Below are 22434 nucleotides of genomic sequence, written 5' to 3'. Positions count from 1 at the left end.
AGATGGTCCCTTCACTGACCAATTATTCTGTCCGCAAAACATGATACTGCCAACCTGTGAACCTCACAGAATTAAATCACTGAATTATCTGCAATCTCAACTCACAAAATTGAGTAGTTTGTGATACAATTTTCATTCTCACCTCTCCTGGAAGCCCCAAGAGTTTAAAAATATATGTACTGTAGTGTAAACTAGGGTAATGTTAACCTTCAGTAGTAAGCATCACACTCAAACCCTTACTTATTCCTTTACTTAATACAGAAGACAGAAAAAGAATTTCATATATATAAAAGAAATGTTAATGATCTAAAGCACCAGGACTACATTAGACAAGACATCTTTCCTCACATACCTAAAAATATTGACTATTAACTGCAGAGTAATCTGCTGAATTTCAGAATTTAGCTTCTGTTGCCACTTCCTCCTACGCAACTGTATTTCACCAAGATCTGTACAGGAACTAAGGTGGCAGAGTTCTAGGTCATAGTGTAGTGGAAGATTTTCAACCCTGTAAGAACAAGGAAACAAAACATGATTCCTTATTACTGTTGCATTTTTAACTAATGTCTACTTATGCTTTTCTTGAATGTCACTTTCTGATTACTACTGCTTGTAATGCAGCTCCCAGAATGAGGGTGTACAGCATACTATAACAGAAACACAGGAACCAGACTGGGTCCCTATAGTTAAGGAGACTGCTACTGAGGTACACAAGAACCTTGGCGTATGCAGGATCTGGAGGATGACTGCCAAGTTAACTCAGCTCCTCCAACCCCAAAAATGAGCTCTGGCATGGAGGAATGCTTATGTACTTGTCTTCAAACATTCAGCTCAAGCCAACACAATTTGGCTCATACACGGCACATCCTTTGTTGTTCTCTCCAACTGCAAAATTCCTCTGTGCACACAACCCATATTTCTCATCCTCTTTCATGCAAAGGGAGAGGATTTTGGAAACTCATCAATTCTATGTATATATGATCATTACAATTTAGGTAATTTACATTACTTTTACTGCCTGTCAGCTGCCAAGTTGTCCCAGCTAGGCCCTCTACTCCAAAACAAGAGAAGCATTCTAATTCTACTAAAGATAGTACTGGCCTCTTCCTACCCAGTTCTAAATATTTCTCACACTAAACAGAAGAATAAACGAATATTTGATGCATAACATGAATAGTAGGTTCCTTGGCTTATAGTATCTAAACATGGCATGAGGTAGGATTACCACAGATCCAACCTTGGCCAATCCGTTCCTGAATAATCTTGTTGTCTCTTTAACAAAGAAAAAAGCTTGTATTTTGGCACAGCGCCCGACACCAGTCACTGGATTTTGGTTAACAAGTACAAAGTATTTCAAGCAGGAAACAGTCATTTTAATATAATGAGCAAAACCAATCTTGCTTAAAGTATTTCCTGCTAATAATTTAGTAAACACAGATGCTTTTCCTGAGTGAAAAAGGGCACTTTCATGCAATGAATGTGGGTGGATGAATGAATGATTTCAGGATCAGCTTTTCAGGAGGCATTCAGGGCAACTATAATAGAAAAACCCTTGAAGCTGAGTTTTATGGATCTAAACCACAGCATAAACAAGAGGTAACAGGGGAAGAAAATCAGATTAATTATCTTGGAAACACAATTGATGTGCAACATAAATAATCTCTTTTGTTCTGGTCTAGCATGGTATTTTATTTCTTGAAGCAAGCCAAGTATCCTGAACACTTCCAAGATTTCATTTTTTCATTAACTTTTCTTTTTACCGTGTTATAAAAATCCTTCCCGCCTGCAGTGGAATATCTGGAATTTCAGTTTCATCTTCAGACGACTTGGACTGTGCAATATCACCATTATCAATGTTAATCAGAATTAAATCATCAGCTTCCTTTTCATTTAAAAAAACAAAACAAAAATTAGTTTAAAAAACAAAAAATGGTTAGTAATGGTTTTAAACATAGCATTTCTAAACAGATAATTAAGAAGCTTAGTAAATCTGACCCATGCCAATATTAACAATGGCAAGTAATTTTATCTATGAATCAAGTGTTGTTAGGGTTTTTTATTACTCATTGAAAAAAACAATTAGCTTTGGATACCCAGCTTCCATGTTCTACATCTGTGACAGAATTAGGAAAGCTTTGTGTGTAAATGCATGTATTATTGCAAAAGCAGGACTATGTCGTTGGATAAAATGTTAAGAAAAACAGAGTTCAGACCCTACTTGTCAGACCATACCGGCCAGTATGGCTGGGGCTGAAGAATATTCTGGAGCACTATTAAGTTCCCACCTTGATCTACTGATAACTGTTGTTTCCAAGTAAGTAGCAGATTACATGTCTGTGCATCATCTTCACTCTTTCTCCAAAGAGGGCCCTTAAACCCCAATGACCCTGAACACATCTTATTCACATTTGTTATTCACATTTATCCATCTAGCTTTTTAATGAAGATTTTGGACACAACTGATTTTATTCAGGCTGCGCTTATCCTATGGTTACATTATTTAAAATTGTTTTAATAGGTTTGAAATTGCCCAGTTTTAAGTGATATTCCAATATGTTTTTCATCTTAATACATTATGGTTATTTGTTTTAAATTGATTTTATTATAAGCTCCCTGAGATCTTCAAACATGGGCAGAACATAAATAGTTTAATAAATAAATATTGCGATTCCTGGGTCGTTTACCTAGACTTTGTGTTTACACTACATACAGGTTGAGTCTCCTTTATTCAGAAATGCAAAATACTTTAAAAATATAGTTTTTCACAGGTGGCTGAGAAAAGTGACACCTTTGCTTTCTAATGGTTCAGTGTATACAAACTTAGTTTCATGAACAAAATTATTTAAAATGTTGTATAAAATGAAACAAATGAATTTTATTTAGACCTGGGTCCTATCTGCAAGAGTTCTCATTATGTACATATATGCAAATATAAGTATTCCCCAAAAAATCTGAAATCCAACACACTTCTAGTCCTAAGCATTTCAGAAAAGGGAGACTCAACCTTGAATTCTGATTACAAAATAAACAAGGACATTTGCTACTTCCAGTGTTTGCAAAATAATGAATATTATTATGTTAGTTTGAGTAAAGTAACCATAAGATTGTTGTTATTTTGGTGATATTGCTATCTTCACGTAATTTATCATTTTGCGAGCCAAAAATGAAAACTTTATGAAGGGTGGAGTATAAGTATTTTACTAAAATATTTGAAGTGCCTGCCTCCTTCTGGACACTATCAAAATGATTGATACACAACATACAGTCTTTCAAAAGAAGAAATACATGCAACTCATTCCAGAACTTTCAGGAAACAGGCATTTATTTATTTCTCTAAAAATCAAAGGAGAAGCCGAGTATGAGTGACATCCCATTCAGACTGCTGCAACTAACCTTGCAAACTTCTTCAAAGTGATCAACGTGACATCCCATGAGGAAAGATGTAGGAGCCATTACAAAATCCAACATCTGACGAGACAGAATGGGTACAAAAGTGTGTTGCCATTGAATAGGATGCAGGTAGAGCATGAAGCATTCAGATATGAGTGTTAACAAAGCCCAGTCCGAAGAGAAGAAAACAATCTTCCGTTCAGTCAAAATGCATGTCATTATCTGGGAAGAGAAAAAAGGTATCTTGATTTTTCATTTAGAGAAGACACAACACAACAGATATAATACTTTTCCATTTATTTAGACAAAGCCAAATGCTCAAAGCATGTCCAGTACATTATCTCAGTAACCCTTGCAACAGCCAGTGTCATATTCCAATGTCCATGAATTTGTTCTATTCCTTTGTAAAGACATCTAAGAAGATGGCCATCACCACAACTTGTGGAAGTGAATCCCACAATTTAGTTACATAGTTGAAGCCAATCCACAGTTCAGTTACATACAACATGAATTGTTTCCTTTTATCCATCCTGCATCTGCCACCATTTAATGTTGACTCTAGGTCATAGTCTTAGGAGAAAAATGTTTGTATTAATTTTCTCTACAATGTACATCATGCAAAATTGCATATGCTTCTATCTTCTCTCACCTGCCTTTGCTCACTAGTTTGTTTCATTTCAAATGCATTCAGTTACCCAGCTGGATGGTTCTATGTGACTCAGCAGTAGAAGCACCATATATACTCAACTATAAGTCGACCTCATGTATAAGTCGAGGTCAGGTTTTGGGGCCAAAATTATGGATTTTGCCATGACCTGTGGATAGGTCGTGGGTAAAACTCGGAGGCTCCTTCAGTGTGTGTATATGTGTGTATAGCAAGAGAGACTCTCATTGAGGCTTTTTGCTTCATCGTTTCAGCTTTTGTTTCAGCCAGACGCGTGGCCTGAACAAACACTTAAACAAAATAAAAACACATTCACAACACTGTTATTCTTCTCATGTGTGTATTCACTCCCACAGTCATTGCCAAACCTTCAAGAAAGTTCATTTAATATTTCAATGATACTAGGCTATAGCAATACAGTGCAATTTGACAAACACAGAGAGAAACCGTCCAGCTTCTGGGGGAAAAGTCACAATATACCTGTAAAACCTGCTCTGGCTTGAAGCAAAGGAAGGGAAGGTGTAGATCCAAATCAATAATTGGGCTATCAGGATCCTCCCGAGATGGGAATATCACTTGGAGGGGTTTCATATTAAATACCTACAGGAATAACAGACATGAGCATTGAGTCAATGGTTTATTCACCACCAGCTACAACAGAAATTATTATTTATTTTTCAAGCTCAAACAAAAAGAAATGTGTGTCAAAAATCACAAAAATAGATGTTATATGCAAAATATATACAAACCAGCTGCAGGATTACCTGATGTATTACTAATTTTACTTGACTATACTAATATGTTTTTTATATTTTTCTGAACAACATGAAGAGACGAAACAAAACAGAAATACTGGCAACAAATAAAACATCTCTACTATCTGCCGTTATCAAAAGCATTCAGAATCCAGGGAGCACAAACACCACAAAGAGCAGGGAGCATGCCAACTACTTCCCCCTTTATGTACATTTCCATTGCTCTCTTCACATAGCGGGTGACTTTCTGAACACTGTATACTTATAAGACAAAGCAATGCTAGTATTACATAAGCTGACATCCAGTGAATAATCTCTGTACTACTTTTATTTCAAGCACCATTATGAAAAGTTGCTACACAAGGTCAATATTATAATGCAGACAGAAAACATACATTAATTGCATCACTCAGTGACTTTGTGTCACAAAGACTAGAAGGCCAGGGGGAAATAAAGAACTGTCCTGCATTCTAATGATTGCGAAATGTCCCCTGGAAACTGTTGTGATCAGTCACCAGTTGACAACAGCCCCTAGAAGGGACTCTTGACAAAGAGAAAGGATAAGGTTTCTAAGCATCCTCCTACAGCTTGCAGTGAATGCAATATCTTCATGGCACACTCTCCTATTAAATATGCCAAGTCCTACAAAGGAGTCTGCCTCCATTATCCCCCCCTCCCCAAAAAATCTCATAATCTCCCCATAAAAGGAAATTGTCGAGATCATTTTTTTAAAAAAAAAATCTACTGCTGAGGTTGTGAACAACAGAATTTATGCAGACAGTCTAACATCTTTGAAGGATGTGAAACATTCGTTTGATTGAGACATGAGGACCAGCAAGAGCAGATATGAGAGCCTGCAGCATGGAAAAAACAGAACAGAAACAGATGCAGAAGACAGTGAAAACCAGGGACAAAAATACATACAAGAAAAGAACTGTGTACTCTGGTTTGCTATTGCTCAACCGCTATGAAGCAATAGCAATGGCAGTTTGCAGGAGAGCATTGGGCAAGATGTGTTAAACCCATCCTACCTATGCCACTACTGCCCCAAAATCTTTTCCCCAGGCTGCTCCACACCCCACCCCAGAATGAAAATTTAAGTGAAAATGGGTTTATTTTTGGAGGGGGATGTAGAATGGCAGGAAACACAAGAGTAAAGCACGTCCTTGCCATTCACCATCACTGGAACTTAACTATGCTATTAGCTTACACTTTGTAAACAGCTCAGGAAGTGCTTAAGTGCACTGATAAGAGGTATAGAAATGTATTTGCTATTGCTATTTTATTGCTACTGGCAATGATGACCTGCATTGCTGGTGCTGCAGCATTTAAGTTTCTCCTAAAACAAAGAAACTCTATAGGCAGGATTGCAAAAGAAAGAACCAGCATAGGCAGAGGAAGAAGGAGAATAAAGTTTGGAAAAATGAGGTAAGAACAAGGTAAATGGGAAGGGGAAACTGGGCATTACAGTATTAGCCTTTGCTGTTTTAAGGATCTACCATGGAAAAGGCTCTTCAAAATTAAGAGTCCAAAGAAAAATAATGTTCCCAAGAAAACACCCAGGAAACTATCATGTAGCAGATCAAATTCAGTAGCTTGAATAATTACCAAGTGGAGTGGTCCTGGAGGAGGACTGGGTATTAAAGAGAGTTTAGCTGCAAATTCTTTTATGTGGTCATCTACATCTAAATCCTTGTAAGGTTTCAACTGCACCAGTAAACTGCAATCAGAAATAAGAGCAAATAAACAGTTAAATATATTTAGAAGGAAGACAAAACTGTTTTGGTGGAATTCAAAGTTATTTTTAGGAGAAACTTCATTCATTAAAAATATTATCTTCTACATTTAAATGTCTTTATTTCAACATAACAGTAATACAATTTTGATACATTTTATAAATAAGTAAAAAGATAGGTAAACATTAAGAAATTCCCTTCCAGGAGTTTACTAATTCATGCAGCCATTAATTTTTAATTTTTAAGCCCTGCGCTTACAAACGGAGCAACTCATTACACAAAAGATGTAACACACGATTATGCAAAATGAGTGCACCACCCTCAAAATTCAGAAGTTCAATATCCTACAGCAATTATCAACAACTGAAAATGATCAGGGAATGCAATTATTCCTCCTACAGGACCATGGAGGGTTGTCCTCTCTTTATTTTCATCCCCCAAACTTCCCAAAATAATTTCTAGTAAAAAGGACAATATAGGAAGGGGGCTGTGACTGACCGTTTTGTTCCATATTCAAGAGAGACGGCCTGTTAAAGGCATACTGGCCAAACACTTTCTCCAAAGGGTTTAGGGGAGTACTAATGGCCATTTTGGAGCCCAAAAAGTTAGGGATGTTGCACAGGGACTTTGGAGATCACAAAAACAGCCTTTGCTCACTTCCATCCCAAACAAAGGAACAACCAGGACTGTAAAGTAGAATTCAAAGACACAGGCTGCATCTGCACTGCAGGAATATCCCAGTTTAACGTAACTTTAACTATCATGGCTCAATTTTAGGGAATTCTGGAAAGCTTCACTGGGGAGCTGTAACAAATTTCCATTCCCAGAATTCCACAGCATTGAGCCACGGCCATTAAAGTGGTGTCAAACAGGATTATTTCTGTAGTGCGGGTGCAGCCACAGTTGCATTAGTCTGGAATATCAGCATGCAAAGGGATCTTGTAGTGACTAAGGCCCGGTACATACTGGCGCTATGTACCAACCTGGGGCCAATTTTAGAACTCGGGAGAGTTGAGCGTCCGCATGGTCCCGAGCCCTAACGCATTGCCCGGGTGCCATCACGGCTCGCCCCCATCCACACAGCGCTCGCCATGATGACGTACGTGTGGCACAGTGTCCAAATGGTGCTGCACCATGCGTACATCATTGGTGCGCACGAGGGCTCCAATGGCACCTCGCATGCAGCAGAAAAAGAACCCGCCAACATACAAAAACATATATACCTATTTACAAACAACACCAAAACTTTCTAAGCTTTACAAATGACTTTCAATAATTTATTATTATGTCATAAACTCTTAAAATAATATAAAAATACTATCATCAGAAGCTTATCTCAGTAAACAAATATTTCAGGACTGTCTACTTTTCCGAATTGTCATTGCCAAAAAAAAATATTTCGTTTATTTTTATTTTTAATAGACACATTTACCCATTCTTTTTATTACTCTATTATATTAATATTATTACCAATAAAATTACTAATCTAGTCTTGACCAAGTCAACCAAGTCAACAAAATGAAAAGCTTATACATTCTCTACCTCTACAATTATACTAAGCTTAAATTTCAAATAACACCAGGTTTCTAACACATTTTCTATACAGTATTCATTTTTTCTATAGAGTTCTTTGGGAGCAGGTTCTTTTTAAGCCCAGTGAAAGCTGCAGCATTTGTTTGCTGTGGCCTCTATCGCCGCCCCTTTCTGCCCATCTGTATCCCCCCTATCTGTGCATAAGATGTTGTAGCATAAGCTTTTGTAGCTATGAAACCTAACACTACAACTTCTTTTGTACAGTTAGTCTCAAAGGTGCTACAAGATCCCTTTGCATACTGCAAAGTAGAATGTTAACATGAATTATTTTCCACAACCCTTCTCCCCCTTTCCCTCAACATTTTCTGACTGAAGAAGTATCCTATACATATACAACTTCTAATCCTGTAGCACAAAGAACAGTGTAGAAGTAAAGTCCTTCCAGTAGTGATTAGTTGTATTTACAAGATTCCAGGGTTCACTTATATAGCTTTTATTTCTTAACTTCACTGTGAGTTTTAGGCTGTCTCTAATTGTTTACAAAATGAAAAATTTCAGTTTAACAGTTATCTTCCTCCGTGCTTTGAAGGACTACTCAGAAATTATACATGGCTGCCCACTCTGCATTAACAGTTCCAGTGAACTGAAAAACTGCTTATAAAGAATTCATTCCCTGTTACAAACAGATCTGAAAGCAGGAAGAATTCACCAAACTACTGCAGTATTATCAGAGTACAATGGGCCTTTGGTATCCGCTGGGGCTTGGTTCCAGGACTCCTGTGGATAACAAAATCCATGGATGCTCAAGTCCTGTTAAATACACTGACATAGCAAAACGATGCTCTTATATAAAATAGCAAAATCAAAGTTTGCTATTTGGAATTTATACTTTTTTGAATATTTTCAAACTGTGGATGCTTGAATCCGTGGATTAAAAAATCCATGGATAAGGAGGGCCGATTGCATTACAATGGCCCGTTACAAACGGGCACCCTAGGATGGACTCAGTCCGTGCTAGGGTTAGAAAGGGGCGTCTCTTCCAGACGCCCCTAACCCTAGCACGGACTGAGTCCGTAACAAATGGCGGCGGCCGTTCCACACAGCCGCCACCATTTTGACGTAACGGACGCTCTGTGTCCACACGTCACGCAGCAGAAGTGATGCCGCGAGTGCGCAACTAGCGCCTTGCGGTGTCTCTTCCAGGCTGCAAGAAGGAGCGTGATTTTCACGCTCCTTCTTTGCTGCGTCCGGGAACCGCGCCGTTTGGCTGCTGCAGTTCCTGGACGCAGCAACCAGCGGCGGCAGCAGACCGCCGCAATAATAATAAAATAATAATAAATTTTATTTCTACCCCGCCCTTCCATAGGTATGATCAGGGCGGCTTACAAAAATATTAAAACATGCCAATACAAGTTAAAAAATACAATATAACAGTTAAAAACATTAGTACAAAAACAGAACAGGAAGACGATAAAATATACATGTCAGGGGCAAGAAGAAAAGAGAAGGAATTTACAATGGTCCGGGGTCAAAAGGGAAAAGGAGAGCAGGAAAAAAACAGACAGTCTAAGGTGGGAAGGCCAGCCGGAATAGATATGTTTTCAGCTGTGTCTTAAAGACAGCTAATGAGGCGGCGGAGCGAAGCTCTGCAGGGAGCTTATTCCAAAGAGAAGGGGCAGCAATAGTAAAAGCCCTCTGTGAGGTCCGCATCAAGTTGGACCTAGGGACCTCCAACAATTTGGTCCCGGAAGTTCTGAGCGTGCGAGGCGGATTATGTGGGGAGAGGCGGTCCTCCAAGTACCCTGGGCCCAAGCCATTTAGGGCTTTATAGGTCAAAACCAACACCTTGTATTGAGCTCGGAAGCAAATAGGCAGCCAATGAAGATCTTTTAAAATAGGTGTTATATGGTCCGACCTGGAGCTACCAGCGACCAGTCTGGCTGCCATGTTCTGAACCAATTGCAGCTTCCGGGTTTGGTACAAGGGTTGCCCCATGTAGAGCGCATTGCAGAAATCTAATCGAGAGGTTACCAAAGCATGTACAACAGACTCAAGGTTCTTTCGGTCCAGGTAGGGACGCAGCTGGCGTATCAGCCGAAGCTGATAACAAGCACTCCTGACCGTCGCATCCACCTGAGAAGTCAGCTGGAGCGACGAATCAAGGAGTACTCCCAAGCTGCGCACCGAGTCCTTCAGGGGGAGCGTGACCCCATTCAGGACCGGGTGACAGATCTCACCACCCAATCCAGCGGTCTGTAACGCGCCTTAGTTTGCTACCACTGCTTCCAACAATTGTCACTAGTTTTCACAAAAAGAGATGAGGGGACATAACATGGACACATAGTAGGATACATAAAATGGATGGTAATACAGGGACAAGACCCTGACACAAACCCTAATGCCAACTCTGCCCCACATCTACTCTAGGAGTGATATTACACCGTCCAATACCATCACCCACAACAGCAGAGATGTATTTATTTGCTCTTCCTCCTATATGATATATGCCATCCTATGCAAACAATGCCCCTCTACATTCTACATTGGACAAACAGGATAGTCTCTACACAAAAGAGGATTAATGTATACAAATGGCAGCACCCAAAAAATACTTGCAGACTATTTCAGCCCTCCTAGACATACAGTAAAAGATTTATAGACCATAGTCCTTGAGCAAAAAACTTACGAAGCCAGATCAGAAAGACAAACTGCTGAATCCAATAACATTCACAAATTCCAGTGCATTAGCAGAGGTATCAAAAAGACAATGGCTTCATATATTAATACAAGACTCTTCACTACTGCCTATATAACAAAAAGAATTTTCTCAGAGAGAGTTCTGAACTCAAGGAAACTGATTTTTGGAAATTGGATTTATTGCTTTCATACATCAATACTAACTGACCTCTAGAAAGATCTGAAAGACCAGTATCACCTCTCCAGTCTTTGAAATTTAAGGGTCATGATTTGCTTCTCTCTGGAACCTTTCTGGATTGCATTCCATCCCACAACCACAACTCTGTAAATATGATATGGATATCACTCTGTATTGCATCTGAAGAAGTGGACTGATATGTACAAAAGTTCATGCAAAAATAAACATTAGTTAGTCTTACAGGTGCTGCCCCATTCTTTATCTCTCTCCCTTCCTTCTTCCCTTTTAACTTGTCACTAAGATCTGCTGAGAGTTCATAAATATTAAAATGAAAATCACAACTACAAGCACACAAAGCAGCAGTATATGTAGCATAAATAATAGTCCTTACCAAGAAAGGCAGTCTTTCAGCGAATTAAAGTATGGATATCTTGATATGACACAAATCGCAAATGGTAAAAAATATGGAGCCACTCTAGATGCCTGTACAGTTTCCCAATGAACCTGCCCATTTGAGATGTGTCCATCCTAAAAGAAATCTATGTTATTTTGGTTGTTTGGCAATAATTCTCAGTTGTGTTAATCTAAAAATCATACATATTTACAGATTAGAGGGAATAAAATTTGCATTTAAGAAATGTTCAAGTCAATTTTAGGCCTGATACAGACAGGCCAAAATAAAGCTGCTTCGAGTCACTTTGCAAGTATGCTGTTTAAATGATACATGTGTCCTAAGAGTCCAGAAGCCACACAAAAGCCACACTCCAGTCTTAAGGAATGGAGTGCAGCTTTGGTGCAGCTTCCAGACTCTTAGGATGCATGCATCATTGAAACACCATACCTCCAAAGTGACCTGAAGCAGCTTTATTTTGGCCTGTCTGTATAGGGCCTTAGATAAAGTCATCAGTCATCCAGTAACTACAGCAACGTTTCCAGCATCTCACAAATTCCCATTTTCTACTTTCAAAATTCAACTCAAACAAACTATGTTGTCATATTAAGCACCAGTAACCAGACATGACGGTGTACTTGTCAGAATATTTCTGAGATTCCAATGCATGTTTGTGAACTATATTCTTCAGAGTGGTATACCCTGAACTATATTTAACAGCAACAAAAAATATCAGAAGTAAACAATTTTACAAATTTATGTTTTGCTTAAACAACTCAACATTTAGAACTGTTTTGTTAGGAATGTAGTGGCAGAATAAACATACTTGCATAGGCTGGTAATACTGTGCAACTACACCATAAGTTCTGTTACCGCAGACATCAGTAAAAACAAGAAAATGGAATTGGTCGTCCCTTGATTCACCCGTTATGTAAAATCCTCCTGCAAACAAGACAAACATATTGAACACACCACTAGTAAAAAGCTGGAAGCATTCCAAAAAACAATCACTGAAGCAAATGAACAGCCCTCAAAAAATATTTTTTAAAAGCTGACAAACAGATTTAAATTGAATTTAAACCGAATACCACTAATATATGAACAGCATTTTTTTGTCTGAACTCTGAGATGCTAGCAATGTGATGCCATGAGTAGAGAGAGTGCCTGCTTCTCCACCTTAAGAAAAAGAGACAGTCAGATGGATAATCATTTCAACTAGCCTTCAGAGGTTTGGGAGAGAACCCATCTTAAAGCAAAAGTGAATAAAATGAGACTCTGTCTTACTGTACATACTCATGTAAAAGTCTAGAAATATTTGTCCAAAAATTGACCCCAAAAAAGCTGGGTCGACTTATCCATGGGTCAATGTAAGTACTGTATTTTACATTATACTCTTCCCATTCTCTGCGTAGAGTGGATAAAGATAAGAGCTTAGTTCATCCTGGGAGCACCCAAAAGAAGCACCAACCTCCTCTAATCTTTCCCCATGATGCTGCTTCTGGCCTTTTTGAATGCTTGGGTGGTGGCACCTCTGTGGTGCTTCCCCTCAATGGAGTGCCAAGAGGAATTGGGCTTAGAAGGATCTGAGTACGATATTTCCGTATGAAAACTGTAAATGTCATCCTTTACATCTTTGTTACATGCCTCTAAGTTTTATCCTCAACTTACCCACAAGCCATATCAAAATCCATAATTTTGGCACCAAAACATGCCCTCGACTTATACATGAGGTTGATGTATAGTCGAGTATATATGGTATTTTATTGTCAACCAGTGACCCAAGATGGTTTACAGAAAAGGAAAAAAGTACAAGTTAAAAAAAAATGAATGAAGTGGTGTTTTAAAAAAATTAATCCTATCCTATTAAAGCATTACTATTTAAAACAGGATAAAAACATTGAGAATAAGGATATTATTATACAAACTCCATTCTCTCCATTCACATTAGTTAAAGAAAACAGGAACATACCAGTTTGGAAGCAGCCATTATCACATGTCTCCACAATAGTGCAAATACAACAATTCCTGCCTTGCGCTCTCTTCCACAGTCTTCCTTAACCCTGGCTCCCTGCCTTATGCCCTACCCAGCGTGCCTTTCAGGATTTTATTTTATTTTAATTTTTAATGCAGTTCTGGAGTTATGCTAATACAGTGTACGCTTCCTTTACACGAGGGATCCGTTCCAGACCCCCCCCCCCCGCCTAAAAGAAAAAGCACGTATGCTCGAGTTCGTGCGCGGGGCAGCGCGGGGCGGCAGTGGTGCACCACAGGCGCGTGCACCATTATTTCTTCCAGCTCACGCCACCACTTCTTCCGGCGATGCTTTCAGCGTATACTGAAAGCAGCGTATGCTGAAAGCAGTGTATAATGCGCCCACATATGACGTGGGCACACTGTACGCTTTAAGTTTAAAAAAAAACAAAATAGAAAAAAGGAAAGGAAATCAGATTGCTTGTGAATAGCAGGGGAGAGCAGACGGGGGAGAGGAAGAGACAGTGACACTACACGACTACCAATATCGGAACTGCCAAAGAAGGAACCTTTTGCACCTGTGGACTAATGGGACTACTGCGCAATTGAGAACTTATTGACAGGCTTTCCCCATCAATGAAAAGGGACCCTTTATCAATGCCTGATAGCAAAGCAACGACAAGATGGACACAATATTGTGCAATACGTATTCCAAAGGCACTATTCTGTAGCTTTAATAGTCACTTTAAAGTGCGATAATCTCCTAAATATACAATACACGCATCCCCTTAAAAGACCCTTCTTCACTTATCTAGCAGGACATAACATCTGCTGTACTACTGCATCAGTATAATTTCTATCAGTTACCTAAGACGAAGGGACACACAATACCTGGGAAGCAAAGTTGTGGTAATCCATTAAGGTCAACATCTTTAGGAACAGTAATGTCTTCAGTCTCAGGAACTTTCTGGGCTCCATTCTGAGTTCTCGTGTTTTCAATCTTAAATTTCTCTTTCTTTTTCCGAAAGGAGCGGCGTTTTGTTTTATTGAATGCATTAGTATTTATATGTGTTGTTTGCAGTTCCTGCTTGCTGATAAATGGAGGTACAAAAACAGAAAGGATCTCGGGTTCAAATGAAGGAATGCTTTTCACATCTTTCTTCTGAAAAGCCTAGGAACAATTGAAATAATTTAATTTTAGTTTGTTCCCAAGGGGCAGCTCAAAATCCAACACTGATATATTTTTATTCTGCAGCCATTTGTCATGTTGGTTCCAAAAACTGACCACTATCAAAACCACATTTTAACTTTGCAAAGTTAACAACATTGTTTAATATTGACAACTACATTTCTGTTGATCGTAGTTATGCATGTTATCTTCTTTTATTTTTGGAGAAATGAACAAAAAGTTCACATTTGAATTCTTTGCACATCTAACTAGCTATAAATCCCAATGGACCAATTTATTTCCAAGTAAACAAACATATGATGATCAGCTGTATGTCTCCTAGCCCAGAACTCCACACTGCCTGCTGGAAAACATTGGTCAAAATGTAGAGGCTCTCGGTCTCTTCAAAACAAAACATTAGAACATTTATTCCACAGTATTTGATAAACTCTATCCATTCATTATTCTGCCATAGGTGATAAAAGCTTCTTTAGATATGCAGAGTATTTCACCATTGATGTATTAATGACACTGAATTCTGCCCTTTCTAGCCAATTCATACACTCAGTCTTAGGGTTTACTGATAAATCTGAATACAGTGGTGTGCAACTGGATGGAGATGAGCCAAATTAAACCAAAACTGAAGAATGACAAATTGGAAACAGGGCTTCCCATCATGGTAGGAAGGACACTAGATAGAATTGTTCCTGTATGAGGAATTCCTCATTTGGGATTAGATCATGCTGAAAACGCTTTAGCAGCTCTCTGTTTAAAGGCAAAAGGATGTTCTTCCTGTTGCTCAACTACTGACCTTGCTCTCCCTCTTTATAATAAAAGCCAGAATTCACAACTTATGTAAGAAAAAGAAAGCAGACAGAAAATGGGGCCACAAGAATTTTACCCTCAAGGAACAAAATAGTTTGTAATTTCAGTTATCAATGTGGACACTCATATGTGAACAAAAATTAACCCTGAATAAGGAAGTGTAAAAAAATATTTTTCTTTGTATCAGAACATCCAGCTATGAATAGATCCCAGATCCAGGGCACCTTTAGATTATTATTATTATTAATTTCAACAATGAAAGACACAGCAGTCCCTACAATTGTATGCATTCATGTCTGCTACAACAACAATCCAAAAAATGATTTGGAGGTGCACCTGCAATGTCCAGTTCTTGAAAGTATCAAAACAAAAATCAGTGCTAAATGTTAGTGGACAGCTTGTGTTAGTACACTGACACAAGTAGATGTTTCTGTGACAAACTAGCAACTGAACAGAGAAAATAATGGCTTAATGTTAATTTGCTTTACACTGATTTCACTATAAATGGGGGGAAATGAAATAATGCAAGATTTTTTATGCGAACGATAGACGCATGTTGGATGTACAGATGTGACAATCAAGACATTTGTCTAGTGATAATCACTGTGTGTTTGTCTCAAATCGAACTGGATGTGGTTTGACTTTTTAAATCCCAGAACAAAAGCTCTTTTTCATACAACTAACTTTGGGGGGGTTGCCACAAGATGTGGTGGACTTTACAACTTTTGGTGACTATGAAAGGGCATTGGATAAATTCATAAAGAATAGGGGGATCAATGATAATTAGCTATTAGAAAGCAAAGGGACTATCCACATTCAGAGCTTACATGACGTTGAACTTCAGTTATTGAAAAGCAATGAAAGGAGAGACTAGCAACCAAAGTGTGGACATCTTGAACATCTTGGCTGAACACTATGTGAAAAGAAAGCTAGGATTTGATGTAATCCAGAAGGCCACCTTCTTATGTTCCTTCCAGAAAACAAGACAAAGTCCATGCATTTTTCAGAAGTTTTTTTCCTGCAAATACTTCTTAAAATATACTTAATAAAGAGGAATAAATATTCTGATAAATAACTAACTGATAAAGTGTCCCCTAAAGAGATCTTACAAGATTTTTCTTATGAGAGATAGAAAATAAATAGAAATGCAATTTAACTGAGACAAAGGGGTTCTTGATAACTACACTGGAAACTACATCAAGATATCTTGAAACTACTAAATATTTGATAGCCGTTTCCCAAAACATGCAACATTTTTATCTTGTTTCGAAGAGGTTTCCTTCTTCAGTTTTATGCAAAGCTTGATGAGTAATAAGTGTCTGTGTAAAATAATTCCAGTATGCCTTGATCCACAATAGTAGAAATTTCTATGGCTTTAGTAAGCATGAAAATACCCAAGGAAAAGGCAGGTGGGGCTGAGCACATTGAACATATGCATTAGTATCACAAAAATGGGAGTGTGTGATAGGAACCACAACCATTCTCAGTAATGATTTGTGTAATATCTGGAAACCCTTTCATGGACCATTATGACACAGGCTGAGTGAATATAACACTTGTGCCTTAACACTACAAGTTCAAGAATACTTGAAGAGAAAAAATTGAAAGGCAAATATTCAGCCCATTCTTAACAGCAAGAAACATTTTTTCCTATTGCAGGAAAGAAAATGTCTGGAGTGTATGCGGTGGTTCCCAAGGAATGGTCATACTGGTGAGGAACTGCAGAGAAATGCTGCCAACTGGTGCTATGAAGAAATATTGACATTTTTGACATTTTGAGAATGATCAAGATACGAAAGGGTGCTGCGCTGGTGTCAGATAGCAAGGTGTTTTAAAAAGCAAATCACTAATCCTGATACTTGCTACTTTTCTCAAGAGTAAGTACAGTTGGCCCTTCACATTTGTGGCTTTGACTTTTGTGGATGTGATTCTTTGCAATTTTGATTAATATGTTCTCTCTAAGAGTCCCTAGGTCTCCCGCACATCTCTGCCAGACGTTGACCATGGAGTTGTGCTGGAGAACCTAGACATTCCTAGAGAAAACACTTCTCTAGGCATTGGTAGGTCCTTCAGCATGATAGTCAACTTCTAGCAGATGTTGATCACCGAGGATATTATCACATGGAGACGAGATAAGGACGGGATCGCTCCCCTGTCCTTATCCCATCTTTGACGGCGATCACAGGCTTTCAGATTGCAGCACTATTGTCCCATCATTGAAGTGGCATTGCATTAACACGAACTCCCGTTAATGCAAAATGCCCGGCAATGCTGCTTCAATTATGGGACAATGACGGGATCTGTGCAACATTGTTTGAAAGCCTTTAACACGATCGTAGTCAATTCTGCTCTCTGGACGGTATAATGTCCAGATGTCTCAGTGATCACGCTATGAGTATGGGGGAAGGATGGGACAAGGATGTTTCATCCCTCATCTGATAATCTCCAGGGTTTCACTGGAGGACCTGGAGATTCCTAAAGAGGCATTCTCTTAGGTAAAAAGCATAGTGTTTTTTTTTTAATTTGCAGGTTTTCCACATTTGCAGAGGTCCTGTGCCGCTAACTCCAGCGAATGTGGAGGGAGCACTGTACTTTCCGTGGGAAATGAAGGGCACAGTCCCTGGCCATCAGAGTGACCCCCCGCAGCTTCAAGGCATGTCACGTTGTCAACTTGAGGGTCTGTCACATTGCCAGTATCAAAATAAACTGCCCCAATCGCCAACTTTAAAAATAATGAAATAGTCACTGCAATTTCTGCTGCAGGCCCAATTCACTATGAAAACTCTGCAAAGAAGCTGCAGCTTTACACAGGGACTATAAAATGACCTGACCAGTTTAAGAGAAAGAGAGCAATTCTACAAGTCAACCTTCTTACTTGAACCTTTAAGAGATTTTTTAAGGGGCCATACATATAAAGGTACCTTAATCTAGTCAACAGGGAAAATCAGCTTTATGGAAACTTGATGATTAAGCCACTGCAAGCTGCTGATGTGCCAGTTCACAGCAAAGTGGCACCTTGCCATTTCACAACTTCTTTACAATCAAGGAAGAAGTTTTCTGTTTTCTGCCAGAACAGTGGTCTTGCAAAAGGCAATAAACCTTTGAAACACTTCCCAGCCTTCTTCAGGCTGAACTTTCTAAACAAAGCCAAAGGAGGAAGTCAACTAATTAGTAAGATAGAAAAGATCTTTCCACTGGACTGGCTCTTCCTCCTCATCCTCAGCATGAAATACTGGTTTGACCCATCAAGAACATGTTTGCATGTTAGTCAACAGAGAAATGTGGCAACCTGGGTTAAACAGAAGACAGAAAACGGTAGGAAGAGAGTACAGTTAGCCCTTGGTATCCACCGGGTTTTGGTACCAGGAACCCAGTGGATACCAAAACCCGTGGCTGCTCAAGTCCCATTAAATACAATGGGAGAGTAAAATGGTATTCCTTACACAAAATGTCAAAAGCAAGGTTTGCTTTTTGAAATGTGCACATTTTAAAAATATTTTCAAACAATGGATGTTTGAATCCATGGATAAAAAATTCATAGATACAGAGGGCTGAGCGAAAGAAGGAGTGTAGAGAGAGATTAGAGGAAGAGGTAGGAGTATATTATTATTATTATTATTATTATTATTATTATTATTATTATTTCTTACCCACCTTTCCCCAGGGATCGCGGCAGAGGACAACAATTAACAAACAACAAGATCAGTTGAAACGCATTGGTTAAAACCCACATCAGTTTAAAAGGGCAAATAAGAGTGTGCACATATAAAAAAATCCATATCTAAAATCTGAGAAGGAAAGTGGAGAGGTTAATTTGGGAGAGGTAGGAAGAAGGAAATGGATTGTGGAAAATCAAAAGGGGAGAAGATTTATGGGAGGAAGATAGGAAGATATGATTGGAAGATTGACTGAGATACGTATGTATGTTTAGATATAGGAATATGTCAAAGTGTGGTATAGTATGGGAATATGTGGCTTTGTAAGTGTGCAAGATCTGTGTGTTTATGTTCATATGTTCATGTTCATAAATGTTTAATAAATATATTTTCTTTTAAAAAAGAAAGACTAGAAATGGAAAATAGGGGGGCAGTGGTTCAATTCCTTCCCTTTACCAATGTTTCCCAATTTACCTGCAGTTACTTACAATCCTAGCCTGGCCCAAAAAACCTAGTAATGACAGGAAAGATTCTTTTCATTCTTAATTTTTTTAATTTTTTGATTGTTTAATGATATTTTATTATAGTATAGATGGGGGGGAAGGAATTAATGGGGTGTATTTTAACTGTATGTTGCATTTTATACTGTGTTTTTCTCAATGTTGTAAGCTGCCTCGATCCTGCGGGGAAAGTGGCATATAAATAAAAGTTGTTGTTGTTGTTGTTATTATTATTATTATTATTATTATTATGAGATCTTTCTAAGCTCCCTACAATTCACAATGCCTTTTATTGTACAAGGAAGTCTGGTTTTCCTTCTGATCCTCAGCCTGAAATCCTGGTCTGTTCCATCAAGAACATGTTTGCAGTTAGAAAGCAGAGAAATGTGGCAACCTGGATTAAACAGATAATGGAAAAAGTAGATGAACTGCAGGTAAACTGGGAAAAGTTGCTGGAGCATTTTGACATACATATTTCTAAGATGTAATGTATATAATATATATACATATGTGAGTCTCACCCACCTCCAGCAACTTTTCCCAGTTTACCTGCAGTTGCTGACATCCCCTGCGAAAACCAAGCAGTCAGACAGAAAGGCTCTTCCTAAACTCCCTGTAATCCATGAAACCTTCTCCTGATCTGGTTTTCCTTCTCATCATCAGTGTGAAATGCTAGTCTGTCCCATCAAGAGCTTGTCTGCAGTCAGGGAGCAGAGACATGTGGCAACCTGGGTTCAAGGGAACATGGAAATTGGGGAGGAAGGGCTGCACTTCTTTCCCTCTGTCCCAGCTTCTCCCAGTCCCTTGCCTGCAGTCAGGGACAGATGCAGCTTTGCCAGCCCCCAGCCCTGAGCCCCCTCCCCTGTTTACCTGGCAGCCTTCCCTGGCTTTTCCTCTGGGGACTCCGACCAAGACACAGAGCTCCAGCACAGCAGAAGGCAGCAGCTCTCCCATGGCAAAGCCCCAGCCAGGGACCTCAGGCAAGGAGCCCTCCTCCTCCTCCAGCCCATGCCATCATCACCCCTGGAGAGCCAAAGGAAAGAAGAGAAAGAAGGAGAGAGAGAGAAAGAGAAAGAAGGAGAAAGAGAGGATGGAGGCAGCTGAGGTTCCCCTGGAGAAAGAGAGAAACAATCACCTCTCTCTCTCTCTCTCTCTCTCTCTCAAGGCTCAACCCAACCAGGGAGGAGCCTCTCCATGGGAAACTCCCTCTCTCCAAGACTCAGAGGAGGAGGCCATGGGACTGGGGCTGATTGATGGGGGGCAGCCAGCTTAAGGCCACACTGCAGGGAATGAAGCGGTTTCATACCACTTTGGGGCAAGCCCCCCCCTCCCAGCCAGTCCCTAAGACTAAGGCAGCCTTATTGTGCCAAGGAAGGACACAGTTCCCTCTCCCCAGTTTGTATCCAGAGAGGGCTTGGGGATGGATGAAGGGAGGCAGGCAGGAGAATGAGTTTCCAGCTTGCTTGTGTGTATAAATATATATTGTATATTGATAAATTGATAGATGAGTCTCCAGCTTCTTTGCAGAGAGCTTGAAGATTCATATACATATATATGTGTGTGTGTGTGTGCTGTATATTAATAGATAGATGAGTCTCCATCTTGTTTACAGGGAGAGCTTGGAGAGAGTGAGATTCATATATATATATATATATATATATATATAGTTTCCAGTTTGTTTGCCAGCTTGTTTGCATGCATATAGATAGATAGATAATTGAGTCTCCTGTATCATACACACACACACATATATATATATATATTATTTTTATTTTCTGCAATGTAACAGCAGCAAGAGTGGCATTTTAATGTCCATACTTTTAAGATATATATATATATATATATATATATATGGTATGGCTATTAAAATGCTACACTTGGGGGCTGCTGTCACATTGCAGAAAATAAAAACAGTTTGACACCACTTCACACTGTTCCACAGCTCCATATCTATGGGATTCTGGGATTTGTAGTTTGGCCTGAAGAAGGGGCCCCGCCAGTCCAGAGCTCTCTGTCAGGGAAAACTAAACCACTCCCCAAACTACAACTCCCAGAATTCATTAGCATGGAGGCATGGCAGCTAGAGTGACACTCCCGCCTCCGCGAGGCTTCCATTGGCCGTGGCTCCTCTGGAGGCGGGGCTAAGAGGAGTGTGATCCAATCAGCGCGGCGCTGGCGTTTGACGGACGCGGTCGGTGCTTGCTCCCGCTATATAAAGGCGGAATGGCGGCGATTGTTGCTGTTGTTGGGCCTCACTCGGTCCTTCAAGGAGCAGCCGACATTTTCTTGTCAAAGGCGGGCAGATAGATGCCATTAAGGCCGCCAACCCTTCATTTGGGTTGAGGGAAAGACGAGGGTGCTGCTGAATCTCTTACTTTATTTATAATTTATTTTCATTTCTGTGTCGCCTTTCTCTCAGAAAGGGACCCAAGGCGGCTTACAAATAGAACCACTTAAAATAATTGAAAACAGTCGTCTGAAAAACACAGAATAAAATCACACAAACATACCAAAGTTAATAACATCACACGGTATAAAAAGCCTCCCTGACAGGATTATATATTAAAATCAAGTTTGACACTTTTAACTGCCACAGCTTGAAGCTATGGAATTCTGGGATTTGTACTTTTGTGAGCCATTTAGGCAGGAAAAAGAAGAAGAAGAAAAGAAATAGAAGTATACGTAAGAAAGCAAAGAAGAGAACAGCTTACAGAGAAGAAGGCATGAAATAGGAAATGACTGTGTATGAGAATATATCAGGAATTGTGAGATGATACGTGAAAATATAAATGCCAATGTAAATACTGATGGAAAAGATAGCCCAATAAAGATACATGTACATACATACATACATACATACATACATGAAGGGATATCATATTGAGAATGGAGTGAGCTTGTTTTCTGCTGCTCCAAGGACTAGGACCCGGAGCAATGGATGCAAGCTACAGCAAAAGAGATACCACCTCA

At 39.3% G+C, this 22434-nt stretch overlaps 1 protein-coding gene across 2 annotated transcripts in view; it reads right to left on the bottom strand.

Annotated features, from left to right (window-relative positions):
• DENND3 (DENN domain containing 3) overlaps nucleotides 1-20568 on the bottom strand; it is a 45448-nt gene extending 24880 nt beyond the window's left edge. Inside the window, exons 1-9 of one of the 2 annotated variants that reach the window (XM_089518044.1) lie at nucleotides 20335-20568; nucleotides 14207-14406; nucleotides 12171-12286; nucleotides 11345-11481; nucleotides 6418-6529; nucleotides 4535-4654; nucleotides 3394-3612; nucleotides 1761-1882; nucleotides 353-508 (exon numbers count right to left, since the gene is read on the bottom strand). In XM_089518044.1, coding sequence (XP_089374170.1) covers nucleotides 353-508; nucleotides 1761-1882; nucleotides 3394-3612; nucleotides 4535-4654; nucleotides 6418-6529; nucleotides 11345-11481; nucleotides 12171-12286; nucleotides 14207-14406; nucleotides 20335-20474 — 1322 coding nt within the window. In that variant the 5' untranslated portion in view covers nucleotides 20475-20568. Of the gene's footprint in view, nucleotides 1-352; nucleotides 509-1760; nucleotides 1883-3393; nucleotides 3613-4534; nucleotides 4655-6417; nucleotides 6530-11344; nucleotides 11482-12170; nucleotides 12287-14206; nucleotides 14487-20334 lie in introns of both variants that reach the window. The other variant, XM_089518043.1, reaches the window with a different exon arrangement.
• Nucleotides 20569-22434: the final 1866 nt, after the last annotated feature.

The sequence above is a fragment of the Sceloporus occidentalis genome, unplaced genomic scaffold, assembly GCF_023333645.1.
Source record: "Sceloporus occidentalis isolate IW3139 unplaced genomic scaffold, rSceOcc1.0.p SCAF_3, whole genome shotgun sequence".
Taxonomy (NCBI): domain Eukaryota; kingdom Metazoa; phylum Chordata; class Lepidosauria; order Squamata; family Phrynosomatidae; genus Sceloporus; species Sceloporus occidentalis.
This window is presented reverse-complemented; position numbering and strand designations above follow the sequence as displayed.